This window comes from Staurois parvus, unplaced genomic scaffold, assembly GCF_062004578.1.
Source record: "Staurois parvus isolate SC_StPar_1 unplaced genomic scaffold, SC_StPar_1.0 ptg000138l, whole genome shotgun sequence".
Lineage (NCBI taxonomy): Eukaryota > Metazoa > Chordata > Amphibia > Anura > Ranidae > Staurois > Staurois parvus.
In genome coordinates this window covers 2,138,388-2,156,429 of record NW_028317934.1, presented here as the reverse complement: position 1 = coordinate 2,156,429, position 18,042 = coordinate 2,138,388, and the positions used below count along the sequence as shown (strand labels likewise).

The following is an 18,042-nucleotide window of genomic DNA, read 5'->3' as shown; positions in this document are numbered from 1 at the left end:
AGAAAGCGCACCAACCTTGCGCATTACCTCAGTAAACCATAATTTTATTAAATTCAGAATGATACTCACAAACAACAAAGTAAATCAAGCATGTAAGTCCTCAAAGGAACTTTAGAAATGTGAAGCCTGTGCGAGTCCCATCATGAGCTCTGATGAAGAAGGGATGCCCTTCGAAATGCGTCAGCCGTACTTTGAGTGTCTACCCCTACGATGTGACTCGCACAGGCTTCACATTTCTATAGTTCCTTTGAGGACTTACATGCATGATTTACTTCATTGTTTGTGAGTATCATTCTGAATGTAATAAAATTATGGTTTACTGAGGTAATGCGCAAGGTTGGTGCTCTTTCTTTCTTGTTTCACAAGGCAACCTAATATGCCTGAGGAGCTAGGCCAGTGGTCTCCAAAGTGCGGCCCACTGGCTGGATGTGGCCCTTTGCTTGTTTTTATCCAGGCTTTGAAGCACTATTCCTATCACTGATATGAGGCACCATTCCCTCCACTAACACCAACATTGGGGCATAATTCCTCCCACTGATATAAACTATAGAACACTATTGTGAATAACTTCGCCCGTGTGGGCAGAGAGTTACTCACAATGTGCTATCCCTACTTACTGCCATTTATTGTCTGTGATCACTGATTTATATGCAGTAAAGTATAAATAATAATAAGGATTTTGTGAAATAAAATATTTGCTCAAGGCAATTACTAGATAGAAAAATCAACATAGAGCAATGAAGTGCCTCCATTACCACCACCACAGGGGTGGACTGACCATTTGGAAACTGGGGCACTGCCAGAGGGCCAAGGGTCAGTAGGGGGCCCCATGAGATGCCCCTGGTACCTTTTTCATAGGCTTTTTTGAGTTTGGGCAAGGACACAGGGGCCCCATGATCCCCTATTGCCTGGGGGCCCCATGAGTTGTCAGTCTGCCCCTGCACCACCACTACCACCAAACTAAGTGATGTAGCTGCTATGCGACCCAGCAGCAGAGTGGAGGTAGTAACGATATGATTTTGCTGTATATTGATCTTTTCAGTTATGGCTTTGAATAAAAGTGTAATAACGTATTTACCTTTCTAAAAACTGATGCATTTGCACTTTGAAGGAGTTCTCTTCAACACTTTTCCTGTTCACTTGCTCTTTGCCTGGTTTCTTCTCAAATGATTTAACAGGGCTATGATAAACAAAAAAAACAAGGACAAAAGCTGAGTTAATATCATCATTTAATACATGCCCTGAATGGCACCACATGAGTATATAATCAAAAGCATAAAATCAGTTCTGGGTGGACCTCCCCTTTTAAGCAAACTCATCAAGGATATAGGCAATGCAAACAGAACAAAAAAACATACATAGCATAGTAAAAACCAAAATCATTGGAAAAGAAAATGATCAGTATAATCAGAGATACAGACAACCGGATTTATAGAGAAAGTACACATTTTAGCACAGAAACCACTTGACCCTCTTACACAACTCATTTTAAATTGATGTATTTGTTTTATTTCTTTATTTATAGCATTCACTACCAAAAATAAATGTAGTCCTCAGGATAATATGAAATATATGACATATTATTAAAGCCAGCTGAATCAACTCTTTGTAGAGTTTGTAAAGTTTCTTCCTTTCAAGCAGCTTCTGTGCTAAAAACAGACCTGAATGACTCAGAGGAGGGACACACCCAGGGGCGGACTGACAACTCATGGGGCCCCCGGGCAATAGGGGATCATGGGGCCCCTGTGCCCTTGCCCACACTCAAAAAAGCCTATAAAAAAGGTACCAGGGGCATTTCATGGGGTCCCCTACTGACCCCGGTCCCTCGGGCAGTGCCCGAGTGCTTGAATGGTCAGTCCGCCCCTGGACACACCTCCTCCTCCTCATCTGCTAGCTGACTGCAATGTTTTAATTGGTAACTAAAGCCCAGTACACATTATAAGAAAATAAAATGACCAGTCATCCGATTTTCCACGAAGGTGCTTATCATGATGTAGTCAGAATGGTACTGACATGTTCGAAAATTCTCGGCCAACAAATACAAACGTAGGCAGGCTTAGCTACGTACTAGCATAGTATCAGGTAGTATTAAAAAGTTTTGAATTTTGTAAAACGCCAACAGATGACAGCAAAAGGCTGCATGCACAGTCACAGGGAGCACTGACCTTTTATAAGTCAGTGTACCAAAAGACATCATCCTGTGTACATCGGGTGCTGTGCAACTGGTGCTATTCTGGCCACGTGCGTTACCACATCTGCAATTTTATCATGGACAGCAAGTTAGAACAAAAAGCAAATGTGCCACAGAGACATTTGACATGATTCAGCAAGTTTATGGCGATGCTGCAATGTATCATTCGAGGTGTTTTGAGTGGCATGCAAGCTTTAGGAGCGGAAAAACATCATTGGAAGACGACGAGAGGTCAGGAAGACCTTCAATAAGCTCAACCCCCGAAAATGTCGAAACTATTTGGCAACTTGTGCATGATGACTGTCGGAAAACAATAGACAACATTGCTGGTGTGTCATACGGTCCAGGCAATCCTCACGTGAGATTTGAATATGCATTGTGTTGCTGCTAAATTCCTCCCCAGACTGCTAACCCAGGAGCAGAAAGAACACGTCCAATTCTGACAAAAATTCCGTCAGTGTGCCATGGATGACCTGTCCTTCATGTTGAGGATCATTGCCGGTGACAAAACTTGGGTGCACGGGTTTCACGCAGAATTTCACGTTTGCTCTTTGTTCTAACTTGCTGTCCATGATGAAATAGCAGACGTAGTAACACACGTGGTCAGAATAGCACCAGTTGCACAGCTCCCAATGTACACAGGACACTGTCTTTTGGCACACTGATTTATGAAGGTCGGTGCTCCCTGCCTGTGCATGCAGCCTTGTGCTGCCATCTGTTGGTGTGTTACAAAACTAGTCTAGAAACTTTTTGACACCACCTTGTAGAAGAGGAAGGGTAGGGTTGTTCTTTGCCTCTGATTATGCGCAATTTTTTTAATTTGATTATTTCCATCCGATCAGTAAACAAAAATCGGATGTTGTGTTCATGTATGATAAAAATGTTTTAGGTTTCACCCACAGTTATTGTTGTCTGAAAAGTTGGGAATTGGATGTCGAAAGCACTATACTAACGATCAGATAATCGGCTAATCGTTCCTACAGAAATTTTCGTACTATTTTCTTATCGTGTGTACGGGCCGTAATATCTGCCAGAAAGTGGAACTTTAAGTAAAAAAGAAAAATTGTCAAAAGGCAGGAATTTTAAAGCAGAAGAGACATTCTTTGTCTCTTCTGCATTAAAGTTACTTACCTACCTGTCTGCCCCTGTACAGTGAGCCACGCATGTGCAGCTCACTGTACAAATTTGGCGATGCTGAATTTGAAGGAAATCCCGCGCATGCTTGGGAGTGACATCATTCCCGCCCGGCCAATAACAGCAAAAATGAACTCTAGGTATGGATATTTTATGCTTACCTACATTGGTTCAGCTTCGACCACTGTAACTATGTATATACCATACCTAGGTGATGCCTTTGGAAGCTGTAAGGGTCCTTTCACGCAGCGTGGACCCGTTTAGCCGATCAGCTTGCTCAGCGGGGAGATATTTTCGCTGATCCTTGTTGAGCAAGCAAATGATAGGTCTGTGTCCGCTCCACTGCTGCAGAGGAGACACAGAGCTGCTCGCTCTCCTCAATGGGTGGTTGGATGAAAACGGACTATCTGTCCGCTTCCATCTGACCCGATCTGACGTACGGAAGGGGAATTGGATCCCCACCCGTCCATTTTTTGTGGATCGGATTGGATGTTGGAGGGTGTGAATGGACATGTCCATTTACACCCACCGCCCCATAGAGGAGAATGGAGGTTCCGATTGGGAAAAACAGACAGGCGGACCCGATCGAAGCATCCATCTGAAAGAGGACATGGCAGTGATATCATCCATCCATCTCACCTAATCAGAGAATGATTTACATTCATTCAGAAAATACCAAGCATTCTCTGAATGGCGCCCATGCTGAGTGGCCAACCTCCTCAGCATGGAATCTGGAAGCAAGTGAAGATCACTGGAGTAACGGCGTCTACTTCAGTGATGTCCAGCTTCCAGTGGCATTGCCCACTGACCAAGTATGCTAAATACAAAATGAAATTGGTCCAAGCTGAACCAATATAACTATGTATAAAATATCTATACTTGGAAATTCTTCTTTAAGAACTTCGTTATGTGTTCTTTTCCTACAGTACCAAGCTCATGTTGCAGTGGACAGTGCTAAATGTAGAAATGCTCTTGAATTCGGGGGTGCCAATTCCCTTTACTATTTCCCTGTGGTCTACATAGGACGATGCATCTTATGTCACCCCTAGAGGGTTCTGTCTTGAACACAGCTCTCACCTTGTCTGATGGCGAAGAGCAGAGATTCTGGCAAGAATCTCAAAGAACTCTTGTAAGCTAGGAACAAACTCAGACGAATGTACATTTTTAGGGTCTTTACTTTCTAAGTCAAAGCCAGGATTTAAGGGCTCCTTCACACCTGATGCATTGGGACTACGCAGGCCGCAATTTCCAGTGTAGACGCAATGCATAGACAAGGCAAAATATCCTGCCTCCAATGGTGTCAGTTAACACCAAAGCATCATGGGAAAAAGTACTCCATGCAGTACTTTTTTCAGCACAGCAGGTTGAGACACGAACAACTGCATCACCACAATTGCAATGTCGCAAGTGACATAATGTTCTGTGAAAAAAGTAAGCAGTGTGATGCGCTGGAATCAGTGCATCAGTACTGTGTCATAAAGTGGTTGTAAACCCTTACAATACACAGAGATGAAACTAATCCTCCAACATAAGTTGTAACTGTTTATCTGCCGTCTTCTCTTCTACGCCTTTGCCGAATTTCAAAAGCTTTCTGAGATTTCAGAACAAAGGGGGTGGAGAACTGAAATTACACTCTGCAGAGTTCAGTGAGGAGAGCTCAGAGAGTTGATTGGAGGGAAGAGACACACCCCCATCCACACAGCACACAGGATCAGAACTGAGGATGTCAATCTGCTGAAGGTTCCTCCCTGGTCACTTTTTTTATCTTGGTGTCAGAAAATCTTGTTAGAAGTGACTCATGCAGATAGCAGAGGAATGAAGCAGCAGACACTTAGTGCTCTGGATTGAGACAAGTACACACTATAGAGGGATATGCTTTGTTCATATTTCACATCTGAGGTTTACAACTACTTTAAAGCACACACCAGCAGCCGTGCATTCAGAACAGCTTGCTGCTCCGTGTAAGCCCTAAAATATGAGTTAAAATCGGTTACATTGTCCTCATACATCATATTGAAAGGACATATAAGAGCTTTAACATTGTCAATCACCAATTATACAAAATGGGCCTGTGTTGAAGAGCAAATGCAGTTTGAGTCCAGATGCATTCCACCTTAATCTGACCTTATTCCAAGGTGCATCAACCTGCTTTAGGCTGCTTTGCTTTCCTATTGGGTTGTACAGGGGGAGAAGCGAGTTCTGACATAAACTAATGCCCACCAGCACAAGCCCTAATATTAAAGATAAGAATAGTTCAATTCATAACTAGCTGCATTAACGTACTGTTTCTTGAGTATATCGGTTAGGTCTGGTCCAATGATGGCACAGGCTCTGCTCTTGTCACAATCCCCGTTCTTCAGAACCCTCAGCCGCATAGAGGTGTGCCTGTCTGGTCTCTGCAGAGGTGGACTGTCTGCTATAAGGGATCCTTGAATGGGCCAATTGAAGTCCTAACATTAAAAAAGAAAAAAAAAATATGTGCACACACTCTTACACTGAGCAGATGAAATGGTTATGTGTTGCATTTTTGTACAAAAGTTCTGTATTTATAATAGTCAATATCAAAAAATATTTTCTTACTTTTTTCTTATTCACCTCCAACTACAGGACAAACCTACCACAGAAAATTTGCCTACTTCCTGGCAACATGACACTTAAACTGGATGGATCAATAACTGGGTCAATATGGTTTTTCACACTAATGTGTTCCATTTAGTAGATGCCCATACCTGCTGTTTACACAGATATAATTTACAATAATACTAAATTTATATATGAAGAAAATATTAAAGCAAGCACAGGGATAGAAATTCTCTGCTATGTACAGTACATAGTCATTATGAATGCATTGTAATCATCAGACTGAAACTACTTTTTTTCAGTCTTCCTTAAATATAATCATAAGACATATGTGAAGGATGGATATGAGGTTAATATTCCCTCCGGAGGTACCATCCCTATACTATATATAACCACAGCAGTTGTAATTGGGACTATAAATGTACCTCCTGAGGTACAGCAAAAAAAAGGATATCAAATACATAAAAAACATAATTTATTGTTGCCATATACATATATCACAAACAAACATCATAAACGATTTTAAATCTTAAAAATTAATAATGTCACTTTAGGTATGACCATATATCTGTTCCTAAGATCCTAGTCTTAAATTGCTGACGCGTTTCACGGAAAAAAGGCTTCCTCAGGGCCTTGGATCTTGTTGTCCACAAACTAGGACAAAATATAAATAGTTGGGTTTAATGGATTTGGGTTTAATAATTTTTAAGATTTAAAGTCTTTTATGATGTTTGTTTGTGGTATATGGCAACAATAAATTATGGTTTTTATGTATTCATATTCTTTTGTGTGCTATACCTCGGGAGGTACATTTATAGTCCCAATTACAATTGCGGTAGTTATATTCAGTCTTCCTTAAAGTAAAATTGTGGCCAGGCTATGGGCTTTGACTTATTTATATATTTGTGACAAGCAGTAAATAAAGTCCACTCTGACCTTGGTAACTGCAAGCATTCTGGAAGAATTCATCCTCACATTTTAGATCAGAAGCACCAAACTCCCTAACGTAGTTCTCTCAGTAGCTCAGCTTCCCCTTCCCAGAATGCTTAGTCACTGCTGGAAGGTGGACACAGGGTGAGCTGAGCTGACTTAGAGAAGTTCTTCGATACTTCAGCTTTGAGAATGAATGGCTCTACAATGCCTGCAGGTACAAAGGTCTGTGACAGCTTGTCATTCACTGCTTGTTAGGAGTATGTAAATACTTGACTGTTTATTGCTTGGCCAAAGGTTAAAACCTGCAATCTCTAGGTATGCACTCTCAAGCATGTTTGCTGTTATCCCCGACCTTCATCTGGTCCTCTGACCTTGTTTTTGCTTTACAAATTGGTACTGGCCCTGCCCTACCTGGGCAATCCTTGGAATCATACTCTAGTGGCAATCTGCAGGCAATATCAGCATTTTTGGAAACTTGCTGGCTTTCACCCAGAGATGCCAAATTTTCACTTGGGCTACCAGCCGTCTGAGAATCAGACTCTGTTCCCCTGGCTGCACATGCCGCTATTGACTCCACTGCTTACTCCACCCCCTGCCCCATCCCTATTCTTAGACCCACTGATTTAAAAAAGTTCCCAGATATGAAAATCAGCACAACAGAATGTACTCTCCATCGTTCCAGGGATCAATTGCCAAAGGAAAGCCAGGGGAACCAGGGTCAAAGTGGCCTATGGATAGTGTATCGGAGATGCAGCCCTCCTCAGCTAGGGAAATCAGGCTACCTCTGAGGAAATTGACCCATCCCCAAAACGCATCAGCAAGCTGACCATACTGACAGTCGGACACCCTGCCATTGTTATGGCCATCTCTACCTTCTTACAAAGCTTTACATACATGCTATGTTTGTATGTTTTCGTTCTTTTTCACTTTTTAATAAACCTTGGATAATGCACTAGGGGTTTGCACCTCGTTTCCTCTTTTCCAGTTGATGAAAATCAGCACCACAAGGTGATTTTACAGCATGTGCCACAGTGAGAGCCTTCTGGTTCCCGTTGGTGACACAAATGATCCAAGTCTCGTGTAAAGCACGTACATTATTTTACATTAAAGCCCTTAATGTATTTACCTTCAAGTGTTGCATCCAAATGCAAAATATTATATTCAATAATACCTCATTAATCTCTCCATTTGGTAGAACTGGCCACAAATAGGTCAGTTTGTTCCACAAAGGGTTTTCCACTTTCGATTGTTTCCATTGGCCAGGTTTGGATAAGCCTTCATGTTTTATTGCCCATCTGCAGAGAAGAACAATAATCAATGGAACTCCAGAATCTCTTTGATTTTATGAAATACAAGACGTTTGCAGAACAACCCCAGCTCACAGCCAAAAGTGCTAAAATGACGAAGCAGCTGGACTAGCAATGCCAACACTAGGTCACAATTGTTATGGCTCCAGTTATATTTTCCTGGACATTATTTTATATCAAACTTCCAGGCATTTAAAACAGCTAGATTTTCAGTAACTGACAAGCATTCCAATCATACATCACCGACCTAATATCCAAGTACCACCCAACAAGCACACTCTGCTCCTCACAAGACCTCCTTCTTTCTAGTTCCCTGGTCTCCTCCTCCCATGCCCACCTCCAGGACTTCTCCAGGGTGTCACCCATCCTCTGGAACTCCCTGCCCCAACCCATCAGAATAACATCTACTCTCCTCTCCTTTAGGTGCACCCTGAAAACCCATCTCTTCAGGGAAGCCTACCCCACCCCCTGCTAACTTGCCGACCTCCTCCACTCTTCCTACCACTCCATCCCCCACAGCTTTCTCCTCCTGTGCCACCATCCCCTCCCTAGATTGTAAGCTCGAAAGAGCAGGGCCCTCGATCTCCTCATGTTTTGCATTGTATTGTATTGTTATTGTTCTGTCCCCCATTGTAATGTACAGCGCTGAGCAAACTATTGGCGCTTTATAAATACTGTATAATAATAATAATAATTTCTTCATTTACTCTGATTTCGTTTGATGCTTCATTCTGGTCATTGACTTAGAACTTATTAAGTCATACACAGCCAGGCAAGCAGGCATTTTCATAAGGCGGTCAGCAATAGTAACCTCTGTATATTCCTTTGACAAGATTCCTTTAAAAAGTACACATGAAACACAAATAAACATAACATGAGATAAACTATCATACAGTGAGATGCATTCTGCTAAAACAACACTAGATGGAGACAACATATCATACAACTCAAGTCCACAGTCATCTCCCATAATATTAGGTCTGTGGGAAGCAGTAAATCCTCAGCTGAAGCTGGAACTAAATTAGATCTGAAGTTGATAATCTTCAGCATAAACTATGCAGATGATTCTTCAAAATCTAGTTTGTGCATCAAGGCGGCAGTCATTTTATCTGAGCTCATTTGTATGAAAATTTTACATGGCAGTCCAACACGTATTTCATGAATCTTTCTTCACTTACTACTCTTATAAATGTGTAAAACAATTGTAAGATCAGTACACACATTTTATAGTTTGAATGTAAACTATAGGCCCCTGCTGCTGTCAGTTATCCAATACCGGGCACTTTCACCCCCATCCTGCCCAGGCCAATTTTCAGCTTTGAACGCTGTAAGGCTACGTTCACACTAGCTTTGTCAGCAGGCATCAGACGGGCGCTTGGGAAGTGTTTTTTAATGATTCTCAAATGCCTATGAAAATTCTGCACATGGCAGCACACAGTGCTGTTCACACTGAAGCCTTAGCCTTATGTCAAGTCAGGAGGAGTTGAAGCTTCCCATTCAAGTCTATGGTGACGCTCCTCAAACACCTGGCAGGAGTTTGCGGAGCGTTAATACCATTACATTCCATTATAGGCATTTGTGATGCGGTTTTAACGCTTGGCAAATGCCTATCAAACGCCTCAAAAATGCGCATAGGGCATTTGGGGAGCATTTTAGAAGCGTTAAAAATGCTTCCCAAACACCTAACGCCTGTCAAATGCTACAGGGGCGTTTGGCAAGAGTTAGAAATTAGTCAAGTGTGAACGAGCCCTAACAGTTTGAATAACAATTGCGCGGTCATGCAACACTGTACACAAATGAAATTTTTATCTTTTTTTGAGACAGCGTACCTGTAGGGAAAATAAAAAACTGAGTTTACATCCACTTTAAATGAATATCTTCTAAATCGCACTGTTTAGGAGATAGTCTCTCTCCATTTAATCTGGCGCTCTGAAGGAATGGCATACCCGTGCCGATCCTTCAGAGCTATGTGCCATGACCCCCGTGCGCATGCATGGAAGTGATGTCATCGCAGCCCGGCCTGTCAGAATGCTGGCGTTTACGAACCCAGAAGGAAGACAGGTGAAGATGGAAGCTTCTACAGTGGTGACAGCGCACCGCTGGAGGACTTCATTTTAAGGTAAGTTTTAGTTTTACATACTAACACATTACGACATTACCTTGCAGGGGACTTTTTTATTTTTTTGTCTGCGGTTTATTACCGCTTTAATCACCACTGGGTTTTTTTATTTTTTGCTAAACAAATGATAAAACACCAAAAATTGTAGAACAAATTATTCTATTATACAATTTTAAAATAAGTATTTTTTTCTTCTTTACTGATGTGCACTGATGAGGCTGCACTGATGTGCATGGATGAGGCTGCACTGATGTGCATGGATGAGGCTGCACTGATGGGCACTGAGAGGCTTCACTGATGGGCACTGATGAGGCTGCACTGATGTGCATGGATGAGGCTGCACTGATGGGCACTGAGAGGCTGCATTGATGGGCACTGATCAGGCTGCACTGATGGGCACTGAGAGGCTGCACTGATGGGCACTGATGAGGCTGCACAGATGGGCACTGAGAGGCTGCACTGACGGGCACTCATGAAGCTGCACTGATGAAGCTGCACTGAAGTGCACTGATGAGGCAGCACTGATAGACACTGATAAGCTGCACTGATGGGCAGTGATATACACTGATAGGTGGCACAGATAGGCACTGATAAGCTTCACTGATAAGCACTGATGGGGTTGCACTGATAAACAGGGCACTGATGATCAGTGCCCTGATTATCAGTGTAAACAATTTATCCACTGTGCACTGTCAGACTTGTCGGTTATCAGCTCTCCTTTCCTCACACAAAGACAGCGTTTAAGGCAGGGGCGGACTGACAACTCATGGGGCCCCCAGGCAATAGGGGATCATGGGGCCCCTGTGTCCTTGCCCAAACTCAAAAAAGCCTATGAAAAAGGTACCAGGGGCATCTCATGGGGCCCCCTACTGACCCCGGGCCCTCGGGCAGTGCCCGAGTTTCCAAATGGTCAGTCCACCCCTGGTTTAAGGAATTAAATACTGATAACCAGCAAGTCTGTTTACATGTGACCAGCTGTGATTGGACACAGCTGATCACATGGTAAAGGGCCGCTGTGATTGGTCTTTTACCACAATCTGTGCTCAGCTGTGTCCAAAGGAAGCGCATTCTCGGGAGGACATTCATAGACACCCTCCCAGAACAGGAGAGCCACCCTGTAGCTGTCTTTTGGTTATACAGCTGTCAGGAACCAGTTAAAAGCCTAAGAGGAGTGGGAAGGGACAAGGCTTGCCAGCTCTGTGTGTCTATGGATGCACACAGCCCAGATTGGGAGAAACCACCTACACAGGAAAAAGATTATTTACATCAACCAATATGACTTACAGATCCAGTGCTATTTTTCCACTTTCCTCAAATACCGTACTATTACCTGACAGCTTAAAACCTAGATATACAAATGCAAGGCACTATGGATACTCATGGCAAAGCAGATGTGCAATGAAAGCGTCCTATACAATCTCAATAAAAATTTCATTTAGATTACTAAATTGTACTTTGCAAGGGTCTATCAAACTGCATATCATTTGAATACATTGCTTAGGTAGGCCTTCCCACTACTGGTTGTTGAAAAATGAGGCTGCACATCCAGATTGTGACACCACCTTAAAAGCCAAGGGGGCCATTTGCACATTTAAAATGAGGCCCCCTCCTATGTTTATGCCAAAAAAAAAGTGACTGCTCTATCTGATTTAATTTTTGTATTTCAATATTTTTATTAATTTATAAACAGTTTAAGACAGGAGCAACAAAACACGCCCACGCAGGGGCTATCAATTGCACATAAAAAAAATAAAAAAAACACCAACAGATATCCCCGAATTAATGCTTAACAAAATTGTGTCAAATTTCAAAGTGCTACAACACAGGTCACATAATTTGATGCATCTATTTTCCACTGAAGCATCAAAATAGATCTGTTTTTGTCCAAATATGAATATGTGGGAGGAGTGTTTCCACAGACTGGAAGCACAACTCCCAGGATTTTCGTGTCACTTCGGTTGAAAAAATTAGAATGTTCCGAAACAAGAATGTTAAAAAAAATTTACTACCCAGCGCAGGGGCGGACTGACTATTTGGAAACTCGGGCACTGCCCGAGGGCCCGGGGTCAGTAGGGGGCCCCATGAGATGCCCCTGGTACCTTTTTCATAGGCTTTTTTGAGTTTGGGCAAGGACACAGGGGCCCCATGATCCCCTATTGCCCAGGGGCCCCATGAGTTGTCAGTCCGCCCCTGACCCAGCGTAAGGCTGAACAAAGCAGCAGGAAAGCTGCCTCGCTAACTACATTGTGTCTGCTTACATCACTTCCGATAACGCAACTTTGCCGCGGAACATACAACCATCTTGGAAATAAGGAAGTAAGGAGCAAATAGAACCCTAAAAGCTGTATTCTCATTATCTGTATGCTGGTGCATTGGACTTTTTTTTTAACTTTAACCACTTGACCCCCTTCATAAGCAGGGCATTTCTTGCTATTCAGCACTGTGCTACATTAACTAGCAATTGCTCATTCATGCAACACTGTATCCAAATTAAATTTATATAATTTTTTTTACACAAAGAGAGCTTTCTTTTGGTGGTATTTAATCACCACTGTTGTTTTTTGGTTGTTTTGACTATAATAATTTTAAAAATACAATTTTTCTTTGTTTCTGTTATAAAATTTTGCAAACAAATAATCTTTCTTCATAAATTTAGGCCAAAATGTAGTCTGCTATATTTCTTTGGTAAAAATAACCCAAACTAGTGTCATATTATTTAGTCTGTGTTAAAGGTTTAGAGTCTACAAACTATGATATATATATATATATATATACACACACACACATACACATACAGTAAGGAACAGAAGTATTTGAACACCGTGCGATTTTGCAAGTTCTCCCACTTAGAAATCATGGAGGGGTCTGAAATTCACATTGTAGCTGCATTCCCACTCTGAGAGACAGAATTAAAAAAAAAATTCAGGAAATCACATTGTATGATTTTTAAAGAATTTATTTGTCTTGCACTGCTGAACATAAGTATTTGAAAACCTGAGAAAATCAGTGTTAATATTTGGTACAGAAGCCTTTGTTTGCAATTACAGAGGTCAAACGTTTCCTGTAGTTCTTGACCAGGTTTGCACACACTGCAACAGGGATTTTGGCCCACTCCTCCACACAATGTGAATTTCAGACCCCTCCATGATTTCTAAGTGGGAGAACTTGCAAAATCGCAGGGTGTTCAAATACTTCTGTTCCTCACTATATATATATATACAGTATATATTTAAAAATTGATCAGCCCTTGATGTACTGATTACCTATCTCATTTCTTGAGGCCCTAAAATGCCAGGACAGTACAAATACCCCCCAATGACCTATTTTTGGAAAATAGATAGTCCAAGGTAAGTTGTAATTTTTTTCACAATTTCTTTTCACATACTGTCACCAATGCATTACAGCACCACCACATGACTGGTGTGGTGGTGATCAGGGATACTGACTGGGTGACATGTATGTAAAATAAATAAGTATTTTTTTTTTTATTCAATTCTTTTACAATTTTTATTTTTTTTACAGTTTTTTTTCCTTTTTTTTTTTTTACATCCTGTTATCAGAGTAGTTCAGTTTGACACTGTACCACTCTTGGGGTGGGTGATCAGGGATTTTGTTTTCTTTTTTTTGTACACTGTGATTGCTTATAACAGTGATGATCGCTGGTAAACAAAACCAATAGTTCTAACTGTCCTGAATGGCTTTCATTCATGACAGCTTGCTTACTACTGTGATTGGCTACAGCTAATCACATGGTACAGGGTGCTATGATTGGCCTAGGTACCATGTGTTAGCTGTGGGTCAATCACATCATCACAATGGTGAGCAAGCTGTCATGAATGGAAGCCATTTATGACAATTTTTACTTTCATGTTAACATGTGATTGCTATGATTGGTCTCAGCAATCTGTTGTGTCCATCAGACACAGTGGTCACAGAATCCAGCTGCTGTGTGCACCAGAGGGTGCACCAGTGCGCATGTGCACTGCATCGTTCAGGTATATCACAGTGCCTGCAAAAGCCACCTGCCAACAGTAAATGTACTGCTGGTGGGCGGCAAGTGGTTATTAAAAACTATTGGAGTTCACTTTTTATGATGGAACTGCCAGGAGCTGGTGGATAATCTGTTGTGCTGCTATTCTAAAACCTAAATTATAAATAAGTCATACACACATAATTGCAGCTGTACACACCATACATACTTCTCATGTGCATATAGTGTCCTTATAAATAAAAAAAAATAGTGTAGCACTACTAATATTTTTTTTCTTATATCAAACACCAATAAAACGTCCAAATAATTCACATTCTCTATTAGTGTTTTCCTTAGTGGTTACTCCCTGTGCTTTCATTCCACTCCTCCACCAACACCAGGTGAGCTCCCACCTTGTGTTTATGACCCCCCATATAATGTAAGGTCATAATAAGCTTGTGCCCCCATTAACTGGAATGCTTTATCCTCCTATGTCTCTTTCACCTCCACTGCTCCAGAAAGATAACATATGAAAAATCCTGCAGGTTTTTTATTATCCTCCATTTTTTATCAAAGTGGCTCAAAGAGAATAAAAAGCTCCATAGTGCCTTCATATTTACAACAGTTTTATTAAACCTACACTTTTATTTGCTGGTGCACTCAAAGTGCACACAGACAGCATTAATATAAAAGTGCCAGTATCTCAGAAATACCGCACTTCTTGGATCAGTAACTGTTCAATGACGTCATCCAAACCCCCGCCCCAATATGCTTCGTCACCAGGAAATGTTGCTTCCTCAGGGGGATCTCTGAAGGTTCTGCTGTTAGGGTTAAGTCAAGTTAATTGCAAAAACAAAATACACTGCCAAATATGCACTGCCAGTTTTGCTGACTTTTCATGAAAATCATACTATTCTGCTCAGCTTCCCATACCTTTTTAGCATTAGTTTTTATATTAGCCCTTAAAAATGACCAGAATTTACTAACAAGATTTGCCTCCAATGGACTTCAATGGGATTCACCTTTTAGTTCAGGTTGGCCAAATCTTAAACAGGGTTTCTCGAACCCTTGGTGAATTGAACCCAGGCAAATTCACCCATCACTAATCAGGAGCATGAGGTAAGTATAATTACACCCTTACTACAACACTTTCTTTTAGAAGTTGTATCCTATGTCACTCCTTTTTCCCCAACTTTTAGGTCTGTATAATGTACAAGCTGCAAACTGTCTTTATGTAAATTACTATAGTGCTTATTTTAAAACATAGACATGGTGTCCTTAGCAATAGTCTGATGTCTGTTTTTACTTATTTAGTGGCTATTTTGCATAATCTCCAATAATGAAGGACATGCTTTCCAGGCTTGCAGTACGGTGTAGCAATACCTGCACTCCCATGGACGATCCTGGCAGTAACACACTTCCTGTCCTAGGGTGACAACATTCCTATACATTACTATACTGTACCCATGCAGGAGCAGCACTGTCACCCTAGACTGCTCTCCTGATTTGTAGTACAAACATCTCCCTTTCTGTTTATATACACAACATAGGAGGAGGTGTTCTGCAGTTCAAAGATGATGACTGTGAAGGCTGATTACATTGTTTGAGATATGATTTAGGTTCACAGGAAGTTACTAGGACAAGGACAAGCTTACAAGAGACTTTTCTACACTTGGCCTGTGTAAAACAGAAAATCAAAAGACTACCAAACTGCAATATACACTTTAACAGGTTATCCAGACTGCCAACGGTACTTTAGAGCAGAAATCCATTTGATATTCACAAAAAAATAAATAGATTAAGAGACTGTTAAATGATAAAATAATTAAACCAGTTTTTTTTGGAAAATTCACCTTCAATCCAGAGATTTCCCTCCACAGTAATTTCTGTGATGCTGGAGGTCCTCAATTGGACAGACAGTATAATTTAACCCATCTCCTCTGAGCCCTGGCCATCCTCAACCCACTCCAGCCTGTGACTGGACAGTGAACGGAGAAACAGCACAGTTATAAGCTCACCTCTCTGTCACTATGCTCTATCGCCCTGTGACTGGACAGAGAAAGGAAAAGCAGCACAGTGATGGACTCATCTCTCTGTCACTCTTTTCCTCTCCTTGTCCTGTGTCTGGACAGTGAATGGAGAAGCAGCATAGTGACAGGCTCATCTCTCTGCCACTCTTTTCCTCTCCTTGTCCTGTGTATAGACAGTGAATGGAGAAGCAGCATAGTGACGAGCTCATCTCTCTGTCACTCTTTTCCTCTCCTTGTCCTGTGTCCGGACAGTGAATGGAGAAGCAGCATAGTGACGGGCTCATCTCTCTGTCACTCTTTTCCTCTCCTTGTCCTGTGAATGGACAGTGAATGGAGAAGCAGCACAGTGAAGGGCTCATCTCTCTGTCACTCTTTTCCTCTCCTTGTCCTGTGACTGGACAGTGAATGGAGAAGCAGCACAGTGAAGGGCTTATCTCTCTGTCACTCTGTGTTCCTTTCCTTCTCCTGTGACTGGACAGTAAATGGAAAAGAAGCACAATGATGGGCTCATCTCTCTGTCACTCTGTGTTTCTTTCCTTCTTCTGTGACTGGACAGTGAATGGAGAAGAAGCAAAATGATGGGCTTTTCTTCTGTCACTCTGCTCTTTGCTGCGATCAGAATGCTTCTTGTCAGCACATGAACTGATAGGCTCCTTCTGCTGCTTCTTTCTTTCACACTCCAAGCCTGCTGTAAAGGGACTGCAAGAGGCTGTTACCTGGTCAAATTCAGGTACTTACACTGCTTGCATTTATAAAATACATTGACTATAATAAATAATTACAATGCTGCAGTAATTTGCATATTTTATATCTGCCTAGATTTTAGCTTTAAGTCCCATGGACACCAAATCAGAGTTGATCCTTCAAGATAAGATATAGGTTTAAGCACAAATGCTACAATTCCTTAGTTGCAGCATCACCTTTTTACTTTGAAATAAGCTCATACATGTTTAATATAATGTGTTTTTCTCATATGATATATATTAATGTAGCTGTTGAGATTTTCTCTATGATTAAAATATGTCCCACTTCACGGTATCAGAAGCCAAGAAGACTGTGACTGAGTAGGAGCACAGAGAAGATCTAATGTTTCCACCTTCCCCATGACCCTCTTGTTGCTGACTACCAGGGTGCCAAACAGAAGCCTGAGCTTTGCTGTGGGCCTTTGACACCCAGTTCTGTCTGTGATTTTAGCATTTGCTATTCTTTTGCATGCAGTGTGCTACAAATGAAAAAATTAGTATTAATGAAGTTTTTCTTCCAAGCGTCAAATCCATTATGTGACAGCCAAACTGTGAGAAGATCAAACAAATTGTGAGAGATAATGAGATTCAAATCCCATGCAAATTAATGTTTCTAATAACATATTCTCTCTTATTTATTTAAAGACTTGCATTTAGGTCATGGGACCCGAAACAGATTCACATCACAAGACTGCTGCGCCGTCTCACGGAGTCAGGACCGGGCTGCGGAGATACTCTAGAATTTAGGTTCATTACATTTTTTCTATCTTAGAAATATCTGCTAAACCTCAGTCTGCACTTTATTGATGACTGTTATTAAAATTGATGGTGAGAAGAAAGGTTTTTTTTTTCTCTATTTGTTGAGCCATTGATATAAAACGAGGAGTATTTAGTAAAAGCCATCTAATAAACACATCAGAAAAAAAAAGTAAGAGAAAAAAAAGGAATCATGTTACTTAAAGTTTGAGCTATATACCTACTGGCAAGATGAAATTTAGCCTTTTTGGAATTATTTTCTATTTTTATAGTTAGGAA

General features: G+C 41.3%; 1 protein-coding gene across 1 annotated transcript in view; it reads right to left on the bottom strand.

Annotated features, from left to right (window-relative positions):
• LOC149465262 (doublecortin domain-containing protein 1-like) overlaps positions 1 to 18,042 on the bottom strand; it is a 182,897-nt gene that overhangs the window by 74,665 nt on the left and 90,190 nt on the right. Inside the window, exons 5-8 of the mRNA XM_089673493.1 lie at positions 8,010 to 8,133; positions 5,609 to 5,775; positions 4,403 to 4,459; positions 1,079 to 1,180 (exon numbers count right to left, since the gene is read on the bottom strand). Of these exons, the coding sequence (XP_089529619.1) occupies positions 1,079 to 1,180; positions 4,403 to 4,459; positions 5,609 to 5,775; positions 8,010 to 8,133 (450 nt within the window). The remainder of the gene's footprint in view (positions 1 to 1,078; positions 1,181 to 4,402; positions 4,460 to 5,608; positions 5,776 to 8,009; positions 8,134 to 18,042) is intronic.